Here is a 17,313-nt window from a genome sequence, read left to right on the forward strand (position 1 = left end):
TATGGAAGTTGCTTAAGCTTCAAAACATGAATAGATCATCACAGATTATAGGAATTAATTCTGGATTAATACTATCATTTTTTGTGATTTTCAGCATCACTTGGATATTTGAAGCTTTACTTCAACTCAGCATATACTGATGCACACTTTAGTATTGTTTTGCTTAGTTTCTAGAATAAATAGCTGAGGTAGAAGATTAATACCAAATGCTGGATTTCTTTTCCCCATGCCTTCCTTGGTCATTGTTCATATTAAGTAATCAACAAGTTTATGGATTCTATTTAGTTACAAATAACAACCATCCTTCACAAATCTTGGAAATATATGAAATTTAAATCCTGCTACCTTATGAAATAAAAATGATATCAAGAGGAAATGTTCAACTTTTTACTTATATATGCATGGGACTATCACTTTGGTTGAGTCAGTGTACCCGTTCAGGAAACATGTGTGATACTACACCCCAAACAATGCATCTCAAGGCAAGAGACAATATCAAATTCTTTCCAACAGATAACATTTCAAAGCAACTAGAATCCATACACTGTGCAGAATTATGATTAAAATAGTGACCACCAATTTGTCAGAAACCTCCCACTGACTTTGAATAGAAGCCACCTATCTTCTAGAGAGACACATGATTACACTACAGCACAAATACAATTTTGAAATTTTGACAAATAGTAAAGAATCAGCATCAAAACTTACAGGACAGGTATCTGGTGTTGACGGTTTTGAGGCAATCCAGATAGCATTGTGCTTACGGCTTTACCAATACCTTTGATAGCACAGAATATTGTACTGGGTAGAAGCACATGGATATTAATAACTTTTGGGTTGAAAAGTGTTTCAGAAGAGTTTGAAACTGAATGTAAAGTTTTAGAAAAGTCTTAACTATATGTCAATATGTCACTTTTTGTTCCTTTTATATGTATGTGTGAGAGGATTAAATAATAAAAATCTGTATTTAAGTGCATTTAAAAAGGATTTTCAATAAATAAATATAAAAACTCCAAGGAAAAAAGGAAGCATTGATTCACATTTTTCTTGGTAGTGTTTTCTCTTTAGTGGAACATAAAATAACAGTAATTTTTAATAACTGATGGCACTTTACATTAGGTGAAATACAGTATTAAACATTTAATCAATAACAGACATACAACATCCTCTGAAAGCTCTGCAAGTAAATCAGTAAATGCTAAAGAGTAGCTATCATGTATCTGTATTTCCTCCTTGGGAAGAACCTTAAAAGAAAATAAAACAAAACCCCAAACCAAAATGAAACACATAAATAGCCTAATAAGGGTGGCAGGCAAGGCACTTCTGGTTTACCAGTTATTTTCATACTGACATATTAATATATAAACAAAAGAAGCACAGACTAGTTCGGATTTCAGTTTATTCATGTTAAAACACAAAATTGACAAATCATTTCTCTAATTTTTATCAGACTTTGACATAAAGACATTTCACGTGCATGCTTATAGCAAAATAGCAGCACGTTAAGTTGAGATTCCAGTCTATTTTTATTTTCTTGAAGCTGTCTATCATCAGTAAGTTTTCTCATTTTTTAATTTTTCTGCCTCCTTCCTGCTGCTTACCTTTTGGTCAATTATTGCTTCTCAGTATCATCACCAGTACAAGGGCAAAAAGTAAGAAAAAGAAAGCAAAATCAGCCCATCTGGTAACTTAATAGTTCTATTAAAGGGGTTAAAAAGAGATTGCAAATAATGCCCCAAATAAACTTTTATGATTATCAATGAATCCCAGTTATTCCTACCATTTTCCACATACAGATATTTGAGTTTTGTGTATGTGTATGCTTTTGTATGGATGGAAATTTAGGAAAATTTTAAGATATAGAAACATATGTCCAAGTTTATAAGGTAAAATACCACATAAACACTTTTAGTTTCACTTTGGCAAGAGCAATAAATGAGATAGATTTTTATCATCAATTCCAGAGCTATCTCTATCTAATTACTTATTAATTAAATAATCACAATATTGGAAGCATTGTTTTCATCTGAATTTGTAAGCTATGAATTTGTTTCCAAAAAAGTATTTCAATTCCTACAGTGTTCTTTGAAGACCCTACTGTATGTATACCATTTTTATCAGTTCATCAGGACTACTATGTTCTACTACTGTACTACTAGTATATACCATAGTATACTACTATACTAATACTATGCCAATTAACACGTAGACCTGTACTGAAACCAAAGCCCAAAAAGAAGATGGAGAAAGGTATGTTTAGAAAATCATTTAAAACTTCTTGTGTACTATATGAACACAACAATGCTCCACAAACCCGTTTTTATTAAAAGAAAATTAAAATAGTAATATCAAAAAAACCCTTTTCTGAACTTACAGCCTTGAAATATTCTTTCATCAAAAATGTTTGATTTTGTTATTAATATTATGCTATAGCAATTACGTTAATGTAATTTTCATTAATTCACTTCAGTAAAACAAACAAAAGCCTACAGAAAACTCTTCTGTTTGCAATCTTGCTCTATCAAGAAAGGTAAGGTATATATAATATTTAAGATGCCTCTAAATCGAACTGTTTTCTATTTAAAGTAATTTCTAGAAAAATTTGCTCCCTATAAGTTATCATGTCTTCTACGTCTTTGTAGATAAGCATTTCTTCAATGGACAACAGTTTATACTTATTCAAGCTGAATGCTGATTTGTTCCGTACAGCATTTAACATTTTTAGGGATGTTGTAACTGAATCACTCAAAGAGGAACAAGCTGGGAAAATACGAGCATTCCACAAACTTAAACATGTCTTGTTTCCAGAGAACAGTTCCTCTGTAACTTTCAGATTCCAAATATTTAGGCATGACAGGAAACAGACTCCAAAGAATTGAAGTAACTTTATATCTGACAATGTTTTAACATTCCTTTTCAAGTTGTCTTGCACTCCAAAAGCCATAGTTGAATACTTCAAGTATCCATTCATCTTCAAGCTTAAGGAACACACAAAAGAATCTGCAGGCAGGACAGCTTCTGTTATGACAGAACAACCACTAACAATGCAGTTTTCCCCAACTGAAACATTAGGCCCCAATCTAGAATACTCCACAACTGAGCCAGTTGCCACAGAACATCCTGAATCCAGTATACTTTGAATGATACAGGATGTGTTACCAGAGCATTTTGGTGTTGTAGAAAAGATGCTAAAAGCTATGGACTGCAAGCCAAGTTCTGACTTCAAACTGCTTTCTGAAGTAAAATGAAACAAGTATTCTTCAGTTGTTCCAATGTGATAGAATTTGGATTTATTAAGAACCACAACATTTAGTGAGGTTCCTTTCAGAAGATGAAATATTCTCTGCCTGATGTCTGTCAACTCTGCCTCTTCTTTAGTGACATTTGATGTGTTTCTGGTGTACTCCACAGTTGCTCCAGGTCCCAAAGCCTGCAGAAAGTCTCCATAGGCATCAATTTCACAGTTCAATGTGCCTATTTTTTCATAAAAAGCAAGTAATTTTTTTGCTGTTTTATGATCCATGTAAAATAGGCTGTCCGTGTAGACATACTCAGACTCTAATTTAAGAGGGGTAGTGTCACCCCCAGCCAAGTCCTGGTGAGAAAAATTTCCAGCTCTACACACAGCATTAAAGTGATGCATCTGTTCTATGCTGGGCTTATGAAGGAAACGATGGCAACACCTGTATTCAAGGTCTTTATATGCTAAATAATTAAAAGGTTCTAAGACAAATACTCCATGTGTGGTACCAACAGTCAAACTAGAAGGATGAGCTAAAGCCGTAAAGCCAGGTTTGTCAAATCTAATAAACTCACATTCTCCAACACTATAAAGTTCAATATCATCTGCACAAGTAACCAGAATCCCAGGTTTCATATGTGAGGGGAAATCAATGTACATGGCTAGTTTTAATTCCAACATCTGATAAATGGGGTTACCGAAAGGTAACGCAGTGAAAATTTTGCCCAGAGCACTTGCATTTGGAAGGCGTTGGCTGTAACCACCTATATAAAATTAAACAAAATAACTGTTTTAAAATGTTTACAAGACTGTAAGATTTTAAAAACCCAGGGGCATCAGTGACAACTCAAAATATCTCTAAAGATATTTAATGTATATAATGCATTACTGTAACTCAGAAAAGAATAGTAAATTCCAGGTTACAAATTCAAAGAACAATTCTCCTCAAGTGATTTGATATAATGCAATTTTAGATTAAGAAAGAATTCTATTATACTTCAGAGGCTGCGAATTGTTTTGAATCAACTGCACAACTAGTAAACAGGACCATGGGCTAAAACATGGTCTTATATCTACATTTCAAACAGTAAATTTCACGACATTTAAACTCCCACATTTGGTACGCACTTCATAGAGGGGAAAAAAGTCACAAAAAAACTAATATACCAATCCAAAATATAATTATTAAACTGTAATTACCAGATGCTGTGTCTTTCCTCAAATTATTACAACCACTCAAAGGAAATAAAGGTGCGTTTACTTAAAAGCATTTTAAAATGTATATTTGTTTTTCATTTGAACAGGCTTTTTCCCTCTAAAATGAGTCTTATGACTTCTTAATTCCTTGAAAAGCATGTTCTCTTAAGTACATTAAATAGCTTACATCATTTTTATGTAACTAATTATAATGAGAGGCAACATTACATAGTAGAGTAGACAAAAATAGGTTCAAACTCTGGTTCACCACTTTTTAATTGCTTATCGTTGGGTTTACTCCAAATCAGCAAATGAAGAGTAATACTTGCTTTATCTTCTTTTATGTAGAGCACTTGGCAACAGAGTATGTTGTTCAGCAAATGAGAGTTAATGCTTTCCACTTTTTTCCTTTTCCAAAGACTAGCCAAAACTTAAGTTTAGAATTGTAAGAATTGCCTCTAACTATGTATTTTGAGTGTCTAACTTAATTTTTATTAATTGGTAATCATATTGGTTCCAGAATAAAGCTATATATTTGAATTTTTCTACTTTTTTAGAGTTAGTCTTAAAATCACAACTTGGATGCTTCACTTGGTATTATCTTTACAAAGAATCGTTGTTCTGTATATAAACTATAAGAAATGAAAAATGCCTTGGAAGTCATATAGATGAGTAGTTCTAAAATATCTGTTCCTGGACTGGTGCCAGTCCATAATAAAGTTTTCATCAGCCCCCAGTAGAGAAGAGTGGAGGTTTTCATGTAACCAAGATTTTCATACAACTACATTTACTGAACTAAAAAAAAAAACAATCTTTATTCTGAGATTATTTATTTCCTATTTTTCTGTTTTATAATGTTTTCTTTTGTGTGTGACTCTTCCTCTTACATACTTTTTTGTCATCTCCATGTTTTGTCACCACTTTTTCTTTTATTTTTAAATTCTTTTAAGCATTAAAGACTTTTGCCACCAATAATCACATAAAAATGCATGATAGAAGGTTTGGTAAAGTCTGGAAATCACAGTGCTAAACCAGCCTCTCCCCTACAACAATTCCTTTTAAAGCATTACTGAGAAATGTTCATATTTTGATGAGTTCTATCTTCGGTGAATAATTTTCTATATACATTCCAAAAGATAAATTTGTCAAAAAACATTATGCTGCTTATAACTTTAAAATAATCAAGAAAAACATGAAATATTTATTTTCAAAGAAGAGTAACTTCAAAGACAAAAATTTAAAAAAAGGAAAGTATTTGCAAGGTAGAAAAAAGTCCCTAAGATATCAAAGGTAAAATGTAAATTGGAAAAAAGAAAATGTGTAACTTTACCAGAATGAATTAATAGGATGGTAAAAGAATTCCATTTATCTCCATATAACTTTTCCAAACATCGAAGGGCACAAAGTGTGGATCCTCCATTTCCTTAAAAATGAAAGTAAAACCACAACTTACTTCTTAGAAACCTACTGAAAATTTGTTATTATGGTAAGGTTTGGTGTTATAACTTTGAGGATATGGCCTTTAGCTATAATTAAGTAGGCAGAGAGCAAAGGTAGAGGCAAAAGAATCAAGTTAAATACACATTTTACAGCATTTAAATAAATAAACAATTGGAAATGAAACCCAGAGATCAGCACTTGGTAATAAATGATGAGATTATAATCTTCTCTTGAAAACAGTAATTAAAACAAAGAAAAAATGATAAATTAGGTAATCTGCAACAGTGGAATACTCTAAGTATACACATTCATTTGGAGTCACAAACTGAAAAACCCATTAAAATAATTCCCCCTCCACATGACATAACCAAAGATTTGAGTTAGATGTCCTTTCTAAGAAGTTTCTTAGAGGAGCACCTGGGTGGTTCAGTCCATTAAGTGTCAGACTCTTGACCTTGGCTCAGGTCATAATGGCTCAGGACATGATCTCAAGGGTCCTGAGTTTGAGCCCCACCCCAGGGGCTGCCCTGGTATCAGGGATCCTGCTTGGGATTCTGTCCCTCTCTCTCTCTGCCCCTCCCCTGCTCATGGTCTCTAAATAAACAAACAAACAAACAAACAAACAAACTCAAAAAAAATTTTCTTAGGACCTGGTGTCCTAAAATACATCTTAAACATAACTACACTTACTAGTTACCTTGTGCAGGTTATTTAACATTCTGTGCCTCAGATTCCCGTCTATAAAATGGGAATTATTAAAGTACTGACCGCACCATTGTGAGGATTAAAACACTGGTTAATTAGAACAATGCTGGTATCAGATATAAATATCCCATATGGTATCAGGGGCTTTAGTTTTAAGTATCACATGGAAAATAGCCTCCAGAAAAATAGCACATATTTTCTTGCAATGAAGGTCAAAAGGCACAGCTGACTTAAACTGGGTTTTGAAAGTAGTATCTATGATATTAGGCCATTTATGGCCTAATATCATAGATACTACTTTCAAAACCCAGTTTAAGTCAGCTATGCCTTATGTGTATATACACACACATATGTGTGTATATATATGTGTGTGTATATAGTGCTGATTTGCAACCTTCATGTAAATCTCTGAACAAACTATGGAGTTAGGAGGGACCTTAAGAACCCTACTGATAAAGTCCAAAAGAATATTTAACATTACCAAGTAAATTTTATTAAAACAAATAATATTCTTTTCTTAATAACATTCTGCAAGTTTTTCATGGTAAGTCACAATGTGCAGTTACTATGCCTTTTTCTTAAAAAATAGTAAATTTACATTAATTTTTTAAAGCCTGGAAAGGCTATGGGTAGAAAGATATAGGGCTCATCAACTGTGAGCCATAGGAAAGCTTTTCTTCAGCAATCATTCTGTTCAGAACCTATGATATAAATCTGATTATATATAGCATACCTATTTTGGCTCCAGCAGGGTCAACAAAAACATGATATTGGACTCCAAGGGGTAACTCCTTTTTTTTCAGCTTTTCTGAGAGCTGCTGCTTATAAGCAAGTTCCTGTTTTTCATCAGCTGCTGTTATTGCAACAATGTCCCAGAATTCTCCAGCTGCCACAGGTTTGCCTGTGTGAAAAAGCAAGGAAATGAGTATCAGAAATCTCTAGCTATTACAAATTTGCCTATTAGAAACAAAAATGAAAAATTATCTTCATACACTTAACCTCTTTTCAGAATTACAGAATAATTAGTGGCTAAGTAGTTTGATTCAAACTATTTCTACTGAAGATTGTTCACATATTTTACATTTTCCCCTCTTTTAGATTACTTGCTCCTTTCATGGTCTACAGTCCATTTATTTAAATATTCTGAAAGTTGCTATGTTTCTTGATTAAGAGAAGTATTCTTGCCTTGCTAAAAATTACCTCAATTCCTAAATAAGAAGAGGAGACAAAAAGAATAAACGGGGGTGCTTAGATGGCTCAGTAAGCTATGCCTCGGATTCTTTATCTCGGCTCAGGTCATGATCTCAAGGCTCACGGGATGACCCCCAGTCAGGCTGTATACTGTCAATGCGGGGCCTGCTTGGGATTCTCTCTCCCTTTCTGCCCCTCCCCTGCTCGTGCTCTCTTCCCCAAATAAATAAAACTTAAAAAAAAAATGAATAAATGAATCTCCAGCTGTGAAAAGCAATTTTCACATATTAGGACCACTTAGTGTTTGTTGGCTAAGATTCAACCCAAGGATCTATTCCTATAATGTTATTGTTTATAAATTCAGGTACTTTATTTTTTATTACCTGAAGATGAGCCATGCAAGTTTACAAAGGCTTTGAAGTATGACCTAAAATTCTGCATAACAGAAAAGTTCCCAAGTCCCTGATGTACTCATTTAAAAACAGACTAAACTGACGCTCTTTGTTGGTAATAAAGATGAATAAAGATTTTAATTAGTTAACAGTTTTTGTCAGCCAGAATCTATTAATCCTAAACATCTTATTATTTATACTTTTAATGCAGAAACTTCACCAAAAATGACTAATTTTATTAGATAGTTGTATAAGGAATGACAAATAGCACAGTCTTTAAAAATTTTTATTTGATACAAATTTCCCCTTTTAAATTTTGACCCATAATTTTTCCATGTCTTGTTTTTTACTCAGTATGCATTCATAGCATGCAACAGATTGGTGAAGTAGGTAAGGGGATTGGAGAAGGCTAAAATAATATTTGTAATGGTCAAATACTGAGCTTTAGACAGTTTAGATTTATCTAAAGTAACGTTTGTTAATAGGCTAACCAAATGTGTAACTTGGATTGATAGCCTCACTAGTCAGAATAATTTTTTCTCCTCCTTTGTTTTGATATATACATGTTACTAAGAATAAAGTAAAAAAAAAAAATAAAGTAACAACATGACGCAAAGAAAGGGCAGTGACAGAAGAATAAAAAAATCAAGCGGAGTTATTAGCTATAAAGCCGAAGGTGAGCAGACCGGAAGTGATAGCCCAGCAAATTTCCCGGCACGTAAAGTTCCCTCCCTGTCCACTGCCGGGGAAAGCTGGGGTTCCCCCTTTGCTACCTCTCAGTTCTGAAAACCTCTGCAATTTTCGCTGGGTGGCTTCTCGCAGAGCTACGCCTAAGAGCGCGTTTGCAGCAGCCATAGCAAAACTTTCCCCGAGACCAGCTGAAATCTTCCAGGTATCCTCCGGCTGGCGCAGCACGCATGCGCCTCAGAATGTAACCCGTTCCTGGGTCCGGTTTGCCTCTGTTCCGCCCCTTACGTGCGTCACTCACGTAACCACGCCCCCAGAGCGGTGGCCTGCCGGGAGAAAATCCTAGGGGACAGAGTGCAGAGCCGTGCCTTGTTTCCCTAGCAACGGTCTCTGGAGCAGATGGCCACCTAGTGATTTGTCGGACTGTGCCGGGTCTGGGCCTCTTGTTCCCAACTCATAAGGCTTTGCAGCCCTGTTGACCCGGTGAGTTATTCGGGTTGAGTGATAAAATTGCTAGAACTGACCCGCTGAGAAGACAAAAGTACAACCTAGCTTCCAGCTTTCCCTCGAAAGGTGGTTCGTCCTTTCAACTCGTGATTTGTTTCAGATTTGTTTTAGCCGGGAGCAGTTCCCAAAGACGTCTTTATAGTTAATTCCTCCCTCAGGGTTGTTATCTGAAACAGTCTGCACCAAATCCAGATCCAGATGTACAGTGTCAACATTCAAGATCTATATTCTCTTAAGGAACCTTAGGTTTGTGGCTTCTTTGCCCTTGTGTTTCTTAGTAAGTGAGCCTCTCCACCCCTCTCAGTTTTGAGTTCACTTCATAGGCTTTTGTCCATTGTATAAAATTCAGTCTGCAACAGGTCTCTTAACATTCGTGGTTTTGGTTGCTTCAGCTGTCATTCTGTTGTATATGTGGATTGATCAAGAACTTTAAATAACATTACTGGGAATAAGTCAGACTTATTAGATGCATTTTGGTAGATACCTGTAAGTATTTCTTTTGTAAAGCACAAGTTTATAATGAGTTTTACAGATGAACCTATTCATGCTTACATACAATTTTAAGAAACAGAGAAGCTAATAGTCAAGGGCTCACGATCAGTAGAAGAGATTTAAGCACGCTACTTGAATCCCAAACCCAGAACTCATCTACCACATCATGCAGTTTGATTTATTTTAGAAACCTGTCTTCCTAAAGCCTTCATCAGTAACACAGGTAGGCATTCAAGGCCCTATAAGTTCTTGCCATGAACTTAACTTAGTTTTTTTTTTTTTTGTTTTGTTTTTTTTTTTGTTTTTTTTTCTAAAGACTTCGCTCTGCATTTAATTCTGTACTTAAGGTACATTTCAGTAAAAATGGAGATTACTCTTTCATAGTTTTGCCGTTTAGAAGTTTCGTGTTGTTAATAAGAACAAAACATTAAGAACATTTATATGATACGACTTGAGTGAGGTGAGAGTGAACAAAAGGGAGTGATAAAGATCAGAGAGGTGAAAAACCCCTAAAGAAGGGATTTTGTTTTATACTGAGTACAATGAAGCCATTGCAGAGTTTTTATGTGACTTGCCTTATGTCTAAAAAGATCACTCAGAAATGTGAAAATAGACTATAGTGGAGGGTAGGGCAAGGATAGAGTTGGTGAAGGCTTGGCAACGATGGTAACAGTGGGGATGCTGAGAAATTGATTACATTCTGGACATATTTTTGAAGGCACAACCAATACAATTTGCTAATGATATGGTTGTGGAATGTTAGAGAATGAGAGGGGTCAAGACTGACCACCTCAAGGATAGAACAGCTATCAGTTGAGATGGGAAAGACTGTGGATGGGGAATGTTGGTGGAGTAGTGGGGAGAGTCCAGAGTTTGCTTTTAGACATGTAGAATATATAGATATATGTGTATGTCACGCATATGTAATGGAAGTTTGTGTGTGTATGTGTCTGTAGGCATTACACATATGAGTCCAGAGTTCATAAGAGAGGTCTGGGCTGGAGAGAGAATTTTTTGAGTCCTCAGAGTTAGAGACAGTGTGAGGCTATGTGCCTGTGATTATGCAGTTCACAGACCTCTCCAGAGGGATAACTTTAAGGTTGGGTTAGAGTTAATGGAATTAATTTTAAACTACTGAACTAGATGAGATCCTAGGGGAAGAAAGGTGAAGTTCAAGGATTGTGCATAGTAACAAGGTAAACAATGAAAATGTGACCAAATAAGAAAATTTTGGATAATGAGAAGTGTGAAGGGACTAGAACAGGCTGATGTAATAGACTGTATTACATAGAGTATTAAATACAGCATTCTTGGGACCTGGAAAGGATGGCCATAGAAATCAATATTATTTTTTCCTGATATGATTACATTATTCATATAAAATGTGTTGGAAGTAAATATACCACCTTATCAACTATGGTTTTTGTTCTTCCCTCTTTTCTGTTTTTTTTCTCAACTGTTCATTAATATTAATTTTTAAGTAAAAATGAAAAAATATTGAATACCATATTAGTGGGAGTAATTTCGCTGGAAGTAGATTGTGGGGGTAAAAATATCTAGGGATTTAAGTTTATGTTTAATATAATCAAACAGTGTGATATGGTTGTTTAAATAGTCATAAGGTACGGTAACCACAATAAAATATGCTAACACAGCTAAGTAGTAAACCCATTAATTCTTTATAAGTAAAACACATTGGAAATGACATATTTAATCATGGATTCCACATTTTTAAAGGGATGTCAGACAAACTGAGCTATATAATAGTTGAAAAATGGTATTTTGTGGAGACATTTGGGCTTTTTTTGTGTGGGAGGAGAGTAGAGAGTATCTGAAGAAGTACCGTAAAGAAGAGTGAGATAAATTTTTAAAAGAACTTTACTGAGGCATAATTTATATGACATTGACTTAACCTGTTGTAAGTGAACAATTTAATGATTTTTAGTAAGTTTACTGAGCTGTGCAACCGTCACCCCAATAAGATGCCTATGCTTGTTTAGAGCTAATTCCAGTCAGGTTGTTCCTATTACTATGGGCATAACTATGACTGTTGTGTGGAAGTTGTAGAGAAGAGTATTAATTTTGTTTCCAAACATTTTTTTTTTTTCCTTCACAAGAAGAAACTGAAACTAAATGAAGAGGGTTCTAGATTGTGCACCACGATTCTCTTGGTGCATGGTTTGATCAGTTCACCCTAGGGCTCTGATCTTTTCCATTCCTTGTGTTTCATCTCTGCACAACCACTGTTCCTCCTCCTGCTCTTTCTGACATGCAGTATAAGCAAAAATATCTTTTTACTCTTCCATTTATTTGAATTTCTTTATTTGGCTTGCGTGTTCTAGCCAAATAAAGTATTTTTTTCCCACTGTATCCTGTTGAAGGAACCCTCACGTTTCTCACCTTTCTGGAGGACCAAGGAAAAAATTTTATCCCCCAAACTTCTATTTGACATCCTCCTTTATTATTTTTTTAAGACTTTATTTTTTAGAGCAGTTTTAGTTTCACAGAAAAATTGAGAAGAAAATTCAGAGATTTCCAATATACTCCCACATAAGTCACATGTGCATAGCCTACCCTGTCATTAACATCCCCCACCAGAATGGTACATTTGCTACAGTTGATGAATTTATATTGACATGTCATAATCACCCAAAGTCCATAATTTACCTTAAATTTCACTCTTGGTGTATATTCTATGGGTTTGGACAAAGTATGATGACATGTGTTCATCATTATAATATTCAGAATTGTTTCACTGTCTAAAAATCTGTGTTCTGCCCCGTGAACTCTGCCACCACTAATCTTTTTACTGTCTCCATGGTTCTGCTTTTTCCATAATGCCATATAGTTGTAATCCTATACTACAGAGCCTTTTCATACTGATGTCTTTCACTTAGTAGTGTGCATTTAAGGTACACTATGTCTTTTCATTCTTGATAACCATTTCTTTTTAGTGCTGAGTAATAGTCCATTATCTGGATGTGCCACACTTTATCCTTTCAACTACTGAAGGACATCTTGGTTGTTCCCAAATTTTTGCAATTGTGAATAAAGCTGTTATGAACATTCATATGGCAAAAGATAAATACCAAGAAGTGCAATTACTGGATCTTATGATAAAAGTATATTTAGTCTTATAAGATACGGCCAAACTGTCTTCCAAAGTTGCTATACTGTTTTGCATTCCTACCAGCAATGAATGACAGTTTCTGTTGCTACACATCCTTGCCAGCAGTTTGTGGTGTCAGTGTTCAGGATTTTGGCCATTCTAATAGGTGTGTAATGTTATTTCATTGTTGTTTTAATATGCATTTCCCTGATGACATGTGAGGAGGAACAGCTTTCATGTACTTATTTGACATCTGTATATCTTTTTTGGTGAAGTATCTGTTAAGGTCTTTGGCCCATTTTTAAAATCTGGTTGTTTATTTCCCTTATTGTTTAGTTTTAAGTGTTCTTTATATATTTTAAATAAAAATCCTTTATCAGATGTATCGTTTGCAAATATTTTCTCCCATTGTGTAGCTTGTTTTCTTATTCATTTGACATTACTGTTTGCAAATTATGTCTTTAATTAATTTTTTTTATTTAAGGGAAATAATTTTTCATTAAGTTTTTAACTTTAATTCCAGTATAGTTAACATACAGTGTTATATTGGTCTCAGGTGTACAATGTAGGGACTCAACAATTCTCTACATTACTCAGTGCTCATTGGTCTAAGTGTACTCTTTAATCCCCATCACCTACTTCAACCATCTCCCCGCCCACCTCCCTCTGGTAACCATCAGTTTGTTCTCTTAGAGTCTGTTTCTTGTTTTTTATCTCTCTATGCCTTTAATTTTAATGAAGTATAGGTTATAAAATATTTCTTTCATGGATTATGATTTTGGTGGTGTATCTAAAAGGTCATTATTATACCTAAGGTCATTTAGATTTTCTTCTAGGTTATCTTCTAGGAAGTTTATAGTTTTGCGTTGTCATAGATCCATTTTAAATTAATTTTTCTGAATGTGTAAAGTCTGTCTACATTCATTTTTTTTTTTTTTGCATGTGGATGTCCAACTGTTTCAGCACCATTTGTTGAAGCTCCATTGTATTGTCTTTGCTTCTTTGTCAGAGATCAGTTCACTATATTTCTATTTCCAGACTCTATTATATTCCATTGGTCTAATTTCTTTTGTTTTGACAACGCTACACTGTTTTTGACTACTATAGCTTTATAGTAGGTCTTGAAGTCTGGTAGCATCATTCCTTCAACTTTGTTCTTGAATAGTGTGTTAGATATTGTAGGTTTTTGCCTCTTTGTGTAAACTTTACAATCAGTCTGTTGATATTGATAAAATAATATGCTGAGATTTTGGATGGGACTGCATTTAATCTATAGATCAAACTGGGAAGAAGTGACATCTCAATATTGAGTCTTCCTATTAAGGCTGTCGATGCACATGAAATCTCTCTCCATTTATTTAGTTCTTTGATTTTGCTCATCAACTGTTTGTTTTCCTCTTGTACATATTTTATTACATGTATACCTAAATATTTCATTTTGAGGGGTGCTAATGTAAATAGTACTGTGTTTTTAACTTGTGCATTGCTGGTATAAAGGAAAGTGATTGGCTTTTGTGTATTTACTTTGTATCTACAATCTTATTATAATCACTTACTAGTTCCAGGGTTTTTTTTCTTTTCTTAATTTCTTTCTTTCTGTCCATTCTTTTCGATTTTCTATATAGAAAATGATCATGCCATCTGTGAACAAACACAATTTTATTTCTTCATTCCTAATCTGTATATCTTTATTTTCCTTTCCATGTCCTATTGAACTAGCTAAGACTTCCAGTATGATGTTGAAAGGCAGTGATGAGATGGGACATTCCTGCTTGGACCTGATCTTATTGGGAAAGCAAATTTCTTCCCGTTGAGTATGATTAGCTGTAGAATTTTTATAGATATTTTATCAAGTTGAGGAAGTTGTCCTCTATTCCTAGATTACTGAAAATTTTTCTCAAGAATAGAGTTGGATTTGAATAAATGATTTTTCTGCATTTATTGAAATGGTCATGTGGTTTTCTTTTTTTTGGCTTGTTAATGTGACAGATTACATTAATTGGTTTTTGAATGTTGAACCAGACTTGTATACCTCAGAAAAATCCCACTTGGTAGATTCTTTGTATACATTGTTCAATTTACTAATTTTTTTCCAGGAATTTTGCATCTGTTTTCATGAGAAATATTGATCTGTAGTTTTCCATTTTTGTAATGTCTTTGGCCATAGGGTTTGGATAATGCTGGCCTCATAGAATGAGTTAGGCTTTGCTTCTATTCTCTGAAGGAGATTTTAGGGAATTAGTGTAATTTCTTCCTTAAATTTTGGTAGCATTCCCCAAAGATCTCATCTGGGCCTGAGGCTATCTGTTTTGAAAAGTTATTAATTATTGGTTCAATTTCTTTCATAAATATATGCCTATTCAGATTATTTATTCTTGTGTGAGTCTTGGCAGATTGTGTCTTTCAAGGAATTGGTTCATTTAAGGTAGGATATCAAGTTCTGCACGTGGAGCTATTCATAGTATTAATTTATTATACCTCTGTTGTCCATGGGATCTGTAGTATTGTCCTTACTTTAATTTCTGATACTAATAATTTGTGTTCTCTTTTTTTTTCTTTGCCTGGCTAGTGGCTTGTTTATACTATTGATCTTTCCAAAGAGCAGGCTTTGGTTTTATGGATTATCTCTGTTGATTTTCTATTTTCAATTTCATTGATTTCTCCTGTAATTTTTATTAATTTTCTTATGCTTACTTTGGATTTAATTTGCTCTCTTTTTTTTCTTCTAGTTTTCTAAGGTGAAGTTTAGATTATTGCTTTTAGATTTTTCTTCTTTTGTGATGTATGCATTCAGTGCTATAAATTTCCCTCTAAACACTTCTTTTGTGACATCCCACAAATTTTGATAAGTTGTGTTTTTATTTTCATTTAGTTTAAAATATTTTAAAATTTCTCTTGAGATATTCTTTGGCCCATGTGTTATTTAGAAATGTGTTATTTAATCTCCACATATTTTTTTTTCCAGCTATCTTTCTGTTATTGATATGTAGTTGAATTCCATTGTGATCTGGGTAGATACTGTATGATTTCTATTCTTTTAAGTTTCTGAAGTTGTATTTGAGGCTCAATATGTGGCCTCTCTTGGTAATGTTTATGTGAGCTTTTGATGAATATACATTCAGCTGTTGTTGGATGAAGTAGTCTGTAGTTGTCAATTATATCCAGTTGATTGATGGTGTTGTTGTGTGTAACTATGTTCTTACTGATTTTCTGTCTGCTAGATCTGTCCATTTCTGATAGCAGAGTTGAAGTCTGCAACTGTGATAGTGCATTCATCTGTTTCTTGAAGTTCTATCAGTTTTGCTTCACTTTTGTTAGGTGTATAAACTTTATCAGTTGCTATGTCTTTTTGGAGAAATGACCTCATTATTATTATGTAATGTCTGTCTTTATCCTGATAACTTTCCTTGCTTTGAAGACTGTTCTGTTTGAAGTTAACACAGCTACTCCTGCTTTCTTTTGATTTGTGTCAGCATGATAGATCTTTATTACTTTATATGTCTTTACCTTTCATTTGGGTTTTTTGTGGACAACATATAGTTGGGTCTTTTTTTTTTTTTTAATCTCATTTGACAGTCTCTTTTAATTGGTTCATTTGGACCTTTGACATTCATAATGATTATTGATATATTTGGATTAATATATGCAATATCCATTGCTATTTTCTATTTGTTGCCATTATTCTTTGTTTTTTATCTTTTGTATTTCACTTTTCATGCTTTTTTGGTTTTAAATGGACACTACATATGATTTCATTTTCTCTTCTTTCATAGCATATTGATTATAGTTCTTATTTTACCATTTTTAGTGGTTACCCTAAAGTTTGCAATACACATTTATAACTAATTCAGTTCCATTTTCAAATAACACTATACCCCTTCCCACCTAGTGTTAAGTACCTTATTATTAGAAGATAAACCCAATTCCTTCTGTCTCTTATATAATTGTTGCTTTTAAAAAAATGTTTATTTGAGTGGGGAGAGGGGGAGAGGCAGACAGAGATGGAGACACAGAATCTGAAGTACGCTCCAGGCTGTGAGCTGTCAGCACAGAGCCCGATGCAAGTCTCCAACCCATGAGCCCTGAAATCATGACCTGAGCTGAAGTCGGATGATTAACAGACTGAGCCAACCGGGTGCCCCTCATTGCTGCTTTTAATTTCACTTATATATAAGCATTCACATATATAATACCAGTTTGCTACTAGTATTTTGAAAAACTTTTATCTGTTAGATCAGTTAGGAATAAGAAAAATAAAATATTTTTATTTTATATACACTGATTTCTTTCCCAGTGTTCTTCCTTGCTTTCTGTAGATCTGAGATTCTGAACAAATTACATTCCTTTTCTCT

At 34.0% G+C, this 17,313-nt stretch overlaps 2 protein-coding genes across 7 annotated transcripts in view; one reads left to right on the top strand and one right to left on the bottom strand.

Annotated features, from left to right (window-relative positions):
* Positions 1 to 1,335: 1,335 nt before the first annotated feature.
* Positions 1,336 to 9,120, bottom strand: FPGT (fucose-1-phosphate guanylyltransferase). 4 transcript variants are annotated; one of them, XM_060623112.3, is made up of 4 exons: positions 8,940 to 9,120; positions 7,317 to 7,484; positions 5,769 to 5,861; positions 1,336 to 4,005 (listed from the first exon to the last, which is right to left on the bottom strand). In XM_060623112.3, the coding sequence occupies exons 1-4, from the start codon at positions 9,019 to 9,021 to the stop codon at positions 2,549 to 2,551; spliced, it is 1,800 nt and encodes a 599-aa protein (XP_060479095.3). In that variant the 5' UTR covers positions 9,022 to 9,120; the 3' UTR covers positions 1,336 to 2,548. The 4 variants fall into 4 exon arrangements, with proteins under 4 accessions (XP_060479095.3, XP_078307914.2, XP_060479097.3 ...); XM_078451788.2 differs by lacking the exon at positions 8,940 to 9,120 and adding an exon at positions 8,158 to 8,292; XM_060623115.3 differs by having other exon boundaries at positions 2,897 to 3,188.
* An 87-nt stretch (positions 9,121 to 9,207) lies between these two features.
* The window catches only part of LRRIQ3 (leucine rich repeats and IQ motif containing 3), a 217,090-nt gene continuing 208,984 nt past the window's right edge, over positions 9,208 to 17,313 (top strand). For 2 of the 3 annotated variants that reach the window (XM_060623110.3, XM_060623108.3), the window contains exon 1: positions 9,209 to 9,336. The gene's annotated coding sequence lies outside the window, so the exon portion shown is untranslated. Of the gene's footprint in view, positions 9,337 to 17,313 lie in introns of all 3 variants that reach the window. The other variant, XM_060623109.3, reaches the window with a different exon arrangement.

Source organism: Panthera onca, chromosome C1 (assembly GCF_046562875.1).
Source record: "Panthera onca isolate mPanOnc1 chromosome C1, mPanOnc1 haplotype 2, whole genome shotgun sequence".
NCBI lineage: Eukaryota > Metazoa > Chordata > Mammalia > Carnivora > Felidae > Panthera > Panthera onca.